At 42.4% G+C, this 12,653-nt stretch overlaps 1 protein-coding gene across 3 annotated transcripts; it reads right to left on the reverse strand.

Moving 5' to 3' along the window:
- Window positions 1-416: 416 nt before the first annotated feature.
- On the reverse strand, window positions 417-12,343 carry LOC131240353 (UDP-xylose transporter 1-like). 3 transcript variants are annotated; one of them, XM_058238519.1, is made up of 8 exons: window positions 11,983-12,343; window positions 10,330-10,488; window positions 8,862-9,046; window positions 8,007-8,074; window positions 7,729-7,861; window positions 6,882-7,043; window positions 5,630-5,902; window positions 417-597 (listed from the first exon to the last, which is right to left on the reverse strand). In XM_058238519.1, the coding sequence occupies exons 2-8, from the start codon at window positions 10,451-10,453 to the stop codon at window positions 496-498; spliced, it is 1,047 nt and encodes a 348-aa protein (XP_058094502.1). In that variant the 5' UTR covers window positions 10,454-10,488; window positions 11,983-12,343; the 3' UTR covers window positions 417-495. The 3 variants fall into 3 exon arrangements, with proteins under 3 accessions (XP_058094502.1, XP_058094501.1, XP_058094500.1); XM_058238518.1 differs by lacking the exon at window positions 417-597 and adding an exon at window positions 5,071-5,251 and having other exon boundaries at window positions 10,330-10,483; window positions 11,979-12,340; XM_058238517.1 differs by lacking the exon at window positions 417-597 and adding an exon at window positions 5,071-5,251 and having other exon boundaries at window positions 11,983-12,339.
- Between the last annotated feature and the right edge of the window lie 310 nt (window positions 12,344-12,653).

The following is a 12,653-nucleotide window of genomic DNA, read 5'->3' on the forward strand; positions in this document are numbered from 1 at the left end:
ATCGACTCCAACTCTACAACACCCGCACTATCGTAATGCTTACGTTAGACCAAATACGGACCTTAACATGCATACGGCATCGCGTTTGATTGAATGCCCAACACGTGTATGATGCCTACTAACAGTAGGGGCTACCGTATGTGCCGCTTATGCGTTCCACTAAAGGTGCACGTGCGACAAAGGAGATTCAAAATGGTAAACAAACGTAGGAGTGGACCATTGACTAGTTATGTTCCAGCCGTTCATTCAAACACAACCAGTCGAATGATCATGATAACCTATTCATGCGATTTCCGAACCGTACACCTTCCACAAACATCATCTCCGGACGGATGGTTCAGATCAGCTGAACTTGCATCCATGCAGGCCCTATCCATCAAGACATGGGCTCTTCAAAGAATCATACGGCAACCTCATCAATAAAAAAGATTTATTTAAAGAATGAGAACCATTTACACTGATAAAACAATGTGAAATGAAGGTGTGGTCCACTACTTAGAGAAGAGACTCCTTGGTTGTGACCCCATTAGATTTCTTGACCTCTTGATTTTCTTTTTCATGATGGCCCATCAACGGTGCACTCTCCTTATCCTTGATCTGCAACCACACAGAATAGAAAATTAATCCTTATATTAGGTCTATTGTGGGGCCCACGTGATGTGTGCATCAGATCCACCCCGTCCATTAGGTTAGACCATCAATATTAGTATGTAGAATTAAAATTCAGCCATATTGGGAAACTCAGGTGGGCCACATCACAGGAAACAGTTGGGAGGCCATGCTAAACCAATAAAACCTCCTTAAAATGTTTCTGGGGTCCACCGTGTTCTGTATACACATCCAATCCGTTCATCTGGCAAGCCTGTGGGCCTTTTTGTCACTAGACGAATCTGATATTTGTGCTACCCCACATAATCGGAGTGGCCCACCAGCTGAACGGCCCAGAAACCTGCTATATCATTTCTCACTCACCTGAGATGCGAGGGGTAGCTCATGATCAGGCACGTTTTCAGATGGCCCAGCACCTGGTATGTCACAGGCGACGTCTTCCCGATCACGAGGAACGTGCTGAAGTTCACTGAGACGGCGATCAAGCACGATAGGACGATGAATATCTACGGATCAAGATAATCCAACGGTTATCATACATCACAAACGAAACACGTGCATCAGTGTTTGCATGGGCATGCACGTAAAGATCTCTACAGATATGCAAGTGCATGTCAACTTTTCCCCTTGTAACTTCATATACGTTTTCCGATGATCAAAAGGTTAGATTATTCCGTTGAAGATTTTTGGCACGTGGGTACGCACGATCATAGGGGGCCGAAGCATGCCCCAACTGCCATTGGCTGGCGAATCATCATGATTTTGAAACATTAACTTGTGTGGAACTTTGAAGTTTGGGTGTTATTTTATTCGGTTAAATTACATCCATTCAAAAATTCTAAAATCAAATCATCAGTTTAGTTTTTATTACTTAGTTTGTTTTACATTTGATTTTTTCCTTCTCACAATTCATCTAGTGAGACGGGCATTATTCTATAGTTTTGAAATAGTAGCCCGCCAACGAGCGGTCTAGAGCTTGTTTAGAAATTCGGGGCATTTCTGAAATGAATTTAGTAGTGAGATTTCTCGTGGGCAATGATTAGGGTTTGAATTAACTATGTTCATAGTGTGGCCTATTTATAACCAGTGAAAGTGGAGATTTGGTCATGATTACTCTAAACCGTCGGTTTTAGGCTAAAAGAGTAACGGGGTTGATTTGGTCTATTAGTCAAGATCCGGGCCTTATCTGACTCGGCTTCGGTTAGATCTTTAATTTAGTTATGATTGTCTTGATTAGTTAGCGATGGGTCGGTTAGATTTGGGCCCTACGTGAGTAAATCATGGGGCTAAACTTGATGTTCAAGTGATCAGGCGGATTCGCGAGCTTCCTACGGTTGATTAATCGAACTTATGCGGTTTTTTTTTACTGGTATTACCCGTGTATGAACTAACATTGAGTGTCAATGGTCAGTAAGCGATAATATAAGTTAATTACATTAAAAAAATTAAGAAATTTTGAAAATTCAAAACAGAAAATCTAGGATGTTACAATGGGAGTTGTAACGCGGCTTACATGTTCGATAAAATGGCCAATAAAGTAGAATTCCATAATTTGTTGGTTGCATCCCTTTTTATAAATACATAATTGATTTATTAGTGTTATTGATTAACTAGGACTACTTGGGTAGTCGGGTTGGCCGACAAACCGCATCCATAAGGGCGGCCCTGACAAGGTCGATCGCCCCATACTAGTCCAATTGACCCGGGGCGAATGCAAACAATCGACGGTAGTCAAACTACATAGGATGCTTGCACCCAATGCCGGTTACGCCGATGTTCGCCTGAGTAAACTGAACTAGCCTAATAACCAACCAACCATGTGTGTTCACCATGTACGATCACGTTTGCCTGAATCCGGAGCACCCCATACCAATGAGAGGCCTGCTAATAACCATTAACGGTACGATCCTTAAGTCTTATGAGTCGGGCATGGTGATATGGGATACCATGTCTATGCTGTCGGCCTACGATGGGGTGATGAGCCTCCCCACAGTGACCAATGAGCAATCAAAGAGCTTATGAGCCTTGTACATCAAAATGTAATGATGTCGTGACTATTCCACAATTGCGTTTACATAATTTGTGGGTGCCCTCCACCGGTCAATGGGCGGCCTAACCTTATGCGTCCGGGCTGTGTCATTTAGGTCCATAGTGATCAATCGAGCCAGTATTAGCCTCACATTAATTGGGGAGTTGTCGTGTAGGTGGTAAACTCTAATACGGATCAAGGATCGCAGGCATAAAGCCGTTATAACCGCCCTGGGCCTAGCAATTTGGATAAAGCCATTGACTAAATAGAGGTGTTTCAGCTTTTCCAATTTTGCTAGATAAACGGACTTAAGTAATTACTCGGCTAACATGAATATTCATCACATCGCATTAGTTTAGGTTGTGGTGACTTGGGAGTTGTGATTGCGTGTTGAAGGAGTGTTGACATTTACGAATGAGGCGTCGGAGTATTATAATCTAATGTGTGTTATAGTTTTTTAAGGCTCTATCTTTACATTTGGTTTAATACATTGTTGGAAAGCTATTGACTAACTCTACATCTTGGCCAATGCTAAAGGTAATTGTCCTAATGGCTTCTCAAAATTCAATTGTTTTAGATGTTAAATATAAGTTTTAAGTCACATTTATTAAGTTATGATTTTATTTTAGGGTGCTTTAGAAGTCTTAGAAGTTTAGTTATGTTTAGAGTCCTTATTTAAATCATGTAAAATAAGTTAGGTTAGTTTGAAAGTCTTTATTACTTTTTAGCGCATCTAGTATTTTTGAAAAGCTCATAATTTTAAGCTTAGAGCTTATATGAGCCATACTTTTATAACATGATCTTTTCCTTATTTTTAATAGAATTTTATCCTTTAGAAATTTTGCATAACGCTCCTTGTGGATTTAAGGGTTATCATGGAGAAAAATCAAATTAACAATTGTCAATATTTTAACTTTCTCATGTGGCTCACCTAAATAAACTTGCGTGCCTTTCGTGTTGCTTACACCTGTCCTTATGCGTCCACGTAGGCTAATGAAATGCCACCATTATGTACTAACGACAGACGAAATTTTACTTATGCCTCGAGGATATCTTTTGCCTCATATCCTTTGGCGATATGTCACCTACCAAAGATAGAATGATTCAGAACCATAAGATGTCTGCGGATAAGATACTATGATGAATGATATGTAACCCTAACACTACTGCGATAAATGATACATGACCTTAACACGAGTGACACATGTGGTCGAAGTAGTGTGCTCGATAAGCTTATAAAGACCTACTGAGATAAGGATCATATCACAATCTCAATATACTTGGTATAAGGTTATCTCACACAATCTTGCTCAAATGAAAAGACTTCTCTAATATGATCAATGCTTTCGCAGTGACTACGAATGTTCAAAAAGCCAATTCCTCGTAAAATGAAAAAAATCCAAGGACGCGATAAAAATTCCAAGTGTAGCGAGATTGATCCTGTAACATTTAGGAATCTCGACAGTCAAGTTGGAAAGGAGATTTGAAAACAATTTGATCTCGTAATCATTAAGGATTTTAAATTGGCTGGAAAATCCAATCAGGTTGCCACCTTCCAACCTATATAAGTAGCATGTTTATCATAGTTTAGCTTTAGATTCCTTCACTTCTATCCTGTCCCCTATTCCGCCCCATTGTAGAACATCCAAAGTTTAAGATAACTTACATCGTATATATTTCTTATTTATTTATTTATTTGTTGATTGTGCTGAGCTTCAACTACAAATTAATAAAATCGACAAATTCAACCTTTAATTTTTAATCATTTTTATCCATTATTATGTTATTGAGAAACACAAGGTAGAAGATCACCATTGGAAGAAAAGTCAAGGCAAGGTAAGATGTTTCCATTCAAAAGGACAAACCCTCTCATTTTAAATCCCCCGATCGCACCAATCGCACCAATAATGGTGGCTGGACAATTACATCAACTTTCACTGGTTGAATCCTGCGGTTGATTTGTCGCCAGGGCTTCAAAGCATTCAATCGAACGCCAAATCGACTCCAACTCTACAACACCCGCACTATCCTAATGCTTACGTTAGACCAAATACGGACCTTAAGATGCATACGGCATCGCGTTTGATTGAATGCCCAACACGTGTATGATGCCTACTAACAGTAGGGGCTGCCATATGTGCCGCTTATGCGTTCCACTAATTCCAGTTGCCACGCTTAAAGGTGCACGTGAGACAAAGGAGATTCAAAATGGTAAACAAACGTAGTAGTGGACCATTGACTAGTTATGTTCCAGCCATTCATTCAAACACAACCAGTCGAATGATCATGATAACCTATTCTTGCGATTTCCGAACTGTACACCTTCCACAAACATCATCTCCGGACGGATGGTTCAGATCAGCTGAACTTGCATCCACGCAGGCCCTATCCATCAAGACATGGGCTTTTCAAAGAATCATACCGCAACCGCATCAATAAAAAAGATTTATTTAAAGAATGAGAACCATTTACACTGATAAAACAATGTGAAATGAAGGTGTGGCCCACTACTTAGAGAAGAGACTCCTTGGTTGTGACCCCATTTGATTTCTTGACCTCTTGATTTTCTTTTTCATGATGGCCCATCAACGGTGCACTCTCCTTATCCTTGATCTGCAACCACACAGAATAGAAAATTAATCCTTATATTAGGTCTATTGTGGGGCCCACGTGATGTGTGCATCAGATCCACCCCGTCCATTAGGTTAGACCATCAATATTAGTATATAGAATTAAAATTCAGCCATATTGGGAAACTCAGGTGGGCCACATCACAGGAAACAGTTGGGAGGCCATGCTAAACCAATAAAACCTCCTTAAAATGTTTCTGGGGTCCACCGTGTTCTGTATACACATCCAATCCGTTCATCTGGCAAGCCTGTGGGCCTTTTTATCACTAGACGAATCTGATATTTGTGCTACCCCACATAATCGGAGTGGTCCACCACCAGCTGAACGGCCCAGAAACCTGCTATATCATTTCTCACTCACCTGAGATGCGAGGGGTAGCTCATTGCTCTGCTTCTTTTTATTCTCGTGAGTGCAGAAGTAGGAATACAAGCCCATCCCTAAAATAGCGACGCAGATGCCTATGATGTTCCTCTCCGTGAAGGGGTCATGAAGCAACGTGTATCCAAAGGCCAGGATCAGGCACGTTTTCAGATGGCCCAGCACCTGGTATGTCACAGGTGAGGTCTTCCCGATCACGAGGAACGTGCTGAAGTTCACTGAGACGGCGATCAAGCACGATAGGACGATGAATATCTACGGATCAAGATAATCCAACGGTTATCATACATCACAAACGAAACACGTGCATCAGTGTTTGCATGGGCATGCACGTAAAGATCTCTACAGATATGCAAGTGCATGTCTTATAGTGCTCCCGAGGAATACGGTTGTAACTATCAGCAAGCTGAAATGCGTGTGTGGGTATCCAGACCATTGATCTGGTGGGCACTGCTCGGTATGAGAATTTCCCCCAAAAATCTTCCAGATCGGAAGATTGCATCGATCCAACCTTTTCTCCCTTCTGTAACCTTGCGATACTAACCGTCTATTTCCAGGCGACTGATCAAAAGGTTAAGATATATTCCCGTCTAGAAGATTTTTCGGCCACCACGGTGGGACCCATCAGATCGACTGTGGGGATCGCTGAACCATGACCACACTTGCACGGGCTGGCGTTGTGTCGCATCCCCGGTTGCGATAATCCCCCACGTGTGGGAGCCGTACACATCCACACGTGGGCGCGTGTGTGAGGTCTGACCTTCCATTAGGTGAGATACAATGTTTAGATCTTCTAAGAAAGAAAAATCAGGCCATTTTACTCCTTGGATGGGCCACAACATATTAAAACAATTGAATGGTTACGAAAAAAGATTTTAACCGTCAATTTACTTTGTAAGTGGTGTTGGCCCACCTAAAGAGCGAATTGTCTGATTATTACGTCAGAGGATCTAAACAATATTTCCAACCCTAAGAAAAGCTCAGATCTCAAACACGTGTTTCATATTTGCACACGTGCCAACATGTGGATGTAGCTGTGTAGGGCTCTTAGCAATCCTCCTACAACATGTGTACATACATGCTCAACCATGCAATTGCAATATCCCATCTCGAAGATCTTAGGGTCACCCCAAAGTGGGACCCATCAAAGTGTGGATTACTGAAACATGGCATATGCATGCGTGCATGATCTTCGCGTTTGATGCCATGTGTAAAAGGGTGGTAGGATAGATACCAGGACCAAAGGAGAGTATTTGTAGGCAAAGACATTTTGCTTGGTGAGGCATTGATCGACGAGTGGGCCCGATACAAAGAGTATGGCCGCTTGGAACGGTGCAGATTGGTAGAGCAGCTGCGTTGAGGAGATGTTCAGCTTCTTCTGTATGGTGTTTGTCATCTTTTGTTGCATCGGGAGTCAAGGATACAAGTTACAACCTAATATTATGTTACTTCTCATTAATGAGTTAAATCCCAGCCGTTCATCAGGAAGGACATATACCACTTGTTTGCCGTTGTGAAAATCAAGATGGTCTGGTCATAAAGGTGGGCCGCATTTGTGAAGAAATTGACCAACATTTCACTTTAGCCCACCTGATGTTGGTGTCTGTAGTGGCCTTGTTTTTGGGCCATGGAACATACATGGTGGGGCCCACCTTGGTGTGCATTTTTCAGCCAACCTGTCCACGGTCAGGTTCATTCATTTATTTGGGGAGCGCCATAAAAAACAATGGACAACCAGCCAAAAACCTATAAGATTCAGGTGTGGCCCACCTGAGGCTTGGATCAGATTGAGTTTTGATATGCCTCATTTTCACGGTAGGGAGACCCTGATGGACGGGTTGGATGCAAGGCAAACACCACGGTGTGCTCTAAACCAATAAACAAAATAAGGGCCCCACTTTCTTGAGCATGGTTTTAATACTCAAAACCATATGGTTAGAAAACATGAGTCATCTAGTTTGAGTCACCCCAACTCGGCGGGGTCAGATTGATTCACTCCCAACCTTTTAATAGATCATGGAAGAGAGAATGGAAAAAAAAAAAAAAATCAGTTCTTGTTAAATAAATACTTCTAAGGATACAATCTGACCAACACATGTGGTCGCAATCGCTAGGACCGAGAGAATTGAGCCGAGGAGATTGAGTTGTAGATCAGTGATGGATGCGATGCCCACTCCCATCAGTAAAACTAAAAGAGATAGCTTGATATTTTTGCTGCAAAAAATAAAATAATAACATAAAAGAAAACCCAAGTAAATAATTTAATATTTATCAGTTAAATTGAAAAAATGAATTGAAATAACTAAAAAATAAAAAAATAAAAAAGAAATATTGGCCATTAGATATATTAGTACTTCACCTAAATTGCTTCTTTAGGAAAATGGTCTCCAATAAAACAGTAAAAGGAATGATTGCAAGCTTGGTCATCTGCATAATCAAGATGCAAAAGGAATGATTACAGAAAAATGATTTCATACAACCAGTTGTATGGAACAGGAATGATTTTATCTTAAAATTAAAAGAAGATGAAGAACAAAAGATAGTAGGAGTGTGAGATTTAATACATTCATTAATTAGATTGGCTCCATTAAATTTAAATTTATTTAATAATTTATAATAAATGTTTTAAAATATTTTTCACTAAATTAAGGGCCATCTTCGTTGATCTGGCAGTATCTTAGACGTCAATTGATATCTATTAAATGTGTTTGGTCCACCAGAAGATGGCCCACACCATAAAGATCATGGGACAAAAACAAGGATTGATCACCAATGGTTAAGGTGTCCCACCCAATAAGTGGGTTCCTACAATTTTCTCCTCAGGTGGGTTTTCTTGTACTGCTGTGGCCCATCTTTTATACGGATCGGATTTTCTACACGTATCACAAATCTTCGTTTGCAGAAGTTCAAGATACAATGTTGCATGTGGACGTTTATTGCGCACTTGAAGGAAATACAAGAAGCGAAAATAAACGTGGAGTTAATGCATGCATGGCACGTGCATGATGATCTTGACCATCCATTTAGAAATGTTGTTTATTGGACAATCCCAACTGTCCTATTAACGAACATTCCTCGTTTAATGGGGGCATTTTTATTTTTCTCTCTCTCAAAGATTCGATCAGGGCCGTTAGGACAGTCCTATCAATGTGATTTTTGATCTACGGCCAATCGAACGTCATTGCAACTTAATGAACGGTTGAGGGGCTCAGACCTGGTAGAAACCAATGGAGTTGAATCCCAAGCTGAGGTTGAGAAAACCGATGGACACGCCATTTAGAACGCCGAAGAGCATGACGGTCTTCATATCGACGGACTTGGGCTCGAAGAAGTTGAAGCGCTGTGCCACGTGTAGGGTGCAGAATGTGACCATCAGATGCCAGCTTGTCAGCGTCGTCGCTGCACCAATCATTTTAGATTGTGTCAAACTCCTGGGTTGCGCTAATCAACTGAGTCGACTCTCGATTCAAGGAACATGTGCATGGGATCTGGGCCATTCATCAAGTGGGACATGATGTACTATCCACGTCCCAAAAGTCAGATGGATCATCGAAAGCAGACCATTGAACCAATTTTCCGTACATTTGTGGCCTAGCCGGTGAGTGGTTTCGGGACAGGGCACGTTAGTGGTGTGCCTTATCTGATTCCTAAGAGGTATTGAATCGGATATTCAAGGGACACGTGTATGAGATGCGGGACGTTCATCAAGTGGGGCATTATAAAGAACTCCCCCTGTCCCAAAAATCAGGTGGGTCCACATATCAAGTGGGTCACATGCATACACCGGATGTGGACCATTGGTTCCTTTTCCCGCTCTTGAGTGGCCTTCCGGATGACTGAACTGGACTGATTTTCGATCGGGTGGGTCCCATCTAATTCACAGGGGAGATTGAATGGCGATTATTCAAGGGATACATGCATGAGATCCGGACCACTCATCAAGTGGATGCACGATGAACTCTCCGTCCCAAAAGTCAGGTGGGCCACATGCATGGTACATCGAATGTAGACCATTGGTCCCTTTTCCCATACGTATGGGGTACCCCAGACTAGGACATGTCAGCGGTGGGCCCCATCTGATAAATGGCCTGGATCTCGCACAGCGTGAATTATAAAGTTTGGTGAGTTGTCAGTTGGTGAGGGCCTTTTGCTTTGAACTGACGAAAAATGTCCACTTTACCCTTACGTGGAGTGCACGTACACCCTGCATCCTACTTTTTTAGGCGCTATTTGGTGGGCCATGTCCATCAGTGCCCCACCTAATGTGGGAAACGGATTGGCTACTGACCCTGCCACCAGGTCTTTATGACCTAATCAACAGGTTAGATGTCAAATAACCATTACAGACGGCCTTAGGATGTATTTAATGGTGGACATTCAATCACTGCTGTTTTCCCATGGTGTGGTCCATCTGAGATTTAGATCTATCTCAATTTTGGGATCTAGATCTAAAATTATCTTTCAAAATGGATGGACGGCGTGGATAAAACACATACATCATGGTGGGGTCCACATAGCACTGACCACTAGTCACCTGGCTGGTGGCAGCGTCCCTAGCCAAACGGCGTCCCCTAATGTGGACCCATGACCAAAAGACATGAATGCCATCCTTGTATCGCAATAAAATCTGGGTGGTGTGAACTGTGAAGGGTAATTTAGTGATTTTGTGAGAGAAGACTGACCGAATGGAAAGCCGAGCGAGCTGATGAGAGCTTTGTTGCAGATGACAATGGCCACTGACGATGTCACTGAAAGGACTAGAGCACCGATGACGCCCAACTGAAACCCGGGCGCGTCCGCCATCATTCTTTTCTACTCTGATCGTGTCCTCCGAAGCTCCCCTGCCGTTGATTTAAGATACTTAATGTTAGCTTATGTAAATGATGGTAATATCTAACAGGGCGTTAAAACAATCATGATTAACGACCATGAAATTGGGAAGCGGATTGGCTGGTGTACCATACAACAGCGATATAGCTGTGTGGGTACTTGTCGTGCGAAGACGAGCGCTGACGCTCCTCGAGCTCCGAGTTTTACGACGGTTAAAAGTAGATCAAAGTTACATGGCCCAAAATGATGTATTATTATATCCACACCGTTCATCCATTTTTTGAGATCGTTTTAGAGCATCAGACAAAAAATGAATCATATCCAAAGCCCAACTGGACCACACCACAAATAGCAGCGGGATAATGATTTTCACCATTAAAACATTCGTAGGGCCCTCTATAACGTTTATTTTCCATCCAATCTTTTCATAAGGTCACAAAGACATGGATGATGAGTAAAAACAAATATCGTATTGATCCAAAACTTCCGTGACCCCCTAAAAGGGTTTCAATGGTAGAAATTCAATCCCCCACTTCTTTTTTCAGTGTGGTCCACTTGATCTTTTATATCTGTCTTATTTTTCGGCTCAAGCCTTATGAATATCTCTCCAAATGGATGGACGGTTTGGATATAACACATACATCATTGGGACCTACATAACTTGCTGACGTCAACACAGCAGCTAGATCGCTGATGTGTGGTACACCAGCCAATCCGCTTCCATATAACGCATTCCTCGTGATGGGACCCACATACCACTAAATCTGACGAAAATGCCCCTGCTTCTTTGCCACGTTGAATTGAAATTTCAATAATTCGGAGATTTAAACGTTAAAGCAACGGGGCGCACTCTAGTGGTACCGGTACCGATGTATTGTGGGGCCCACGTGTTGCATAAATTAAATCCAAACCGTCCATTAGATGTATCATCGCATGCTACCGAATTAATCTAAAATTTCAGACAGATCTGTGAATCGAGTGGACCACACCACTGGGTGCAAGTTAAGAGGATATGCCTACCCTTAATTTGAGCAGAGGGCCCCATATTGTGTACGTGGAATCTAAGCCGTTCCGAAAGGTCAAAACCCATGTTGGTTTGCAATTCAGGTGGGCCCCTGTGCAAATCAAGGATGAGCCCAGGCTCTCACATTTTCCCGGGTATTGTGGCCCACCTGAGTGTTGGATCGGACTGATTTTTAACACTCGGGGGTAGCATGAACCTGTGAAGGAAATCTGATACGTGTATACGGTGGGCCCCACCATCAAAATCACCTGGCGGAAAAATCAGGTAGGCCACGTCGTGGAAATCAAAAGACGGCCAGTGGTCTGACTCGGAAACAGCAATGGCCCACCTAATGAGTGGATCGGCCTGATTTCCAACTCAGGTGATCTTGACGGTGGGATCTACCGTCAACCTGGCTCTGAATTTCAGCAAAAAACTCAAATGCCGTTGAGAGAGAGAGAGAGATTCCGAAGAAAAATCCAGAAAGAAAAGAAAGACCCACCTCGAAATATGAAAATAAGAATGGCTAGGCGAACCTCAAAACTCTATAGCCGCGATTAAAGGTCGAGCACGTCGCTGCACTCGCCGCTCGGAAATAAAGGGCCGAGATTCGCCGAACTCAAAGAGAGAGTTGGAAATGACTTGTGTGAGAATGTGATTTGCGGCCTTTTATTTTAGATTTCAGAGGTGGGTGAGTAAGGCCCTTATTTTCTGCCGTCTGATTTCGTGTTTTGGGCCTTTTCTGGTCGAAAGTTAACGGCCACTGTAAGCAAAGGGCACCCACGGTTTTTCCATGCCATTTTTGGATTCTTATACAGCAGAACGGAAATGCCTTTAAACCCCCGTTTGCCATCCACTGCTAAAAATAAAAAAGCATTACTGGCCATGAACCCGGAATTTCACTTTTTCTACCGTAGGCCCCCTCCTTCATACAGAGCTTTTCTTTATCAGAATACCCATGAGTGACCCCATGCAACACACGCAAAAGCAGAGCGGGGCCCACTTGAGTTTTAGATCTAAGTCATTTTGAGCCATCATTTTAACATGATAGATTTCATACAATCCTCGTGATGGGCCTCACACAATCTTTATTTTATTGTGGCTCACCAATAGTATTGTTAGGGAAAGCTACACGCATGGGTAAGCTGGAAGCGGATTGGCTAGCTGGTGTGT

Source organism: Magnolia sinica, chromosome 3 (genome assembly GCF_029962835.1).
Source record: "Magnolia sinica isolate HGM2019 chromosome 3, MsV1, whole genome shotgun sequence".
Taxonomy (NCBI): domain Eukaryota; kingdom Viridiplantae; phylum Streptophyta; class Magnoliopsida; order Magnoliales; family Magnoliaceae; genus Magnolia; species Magnolia sinica.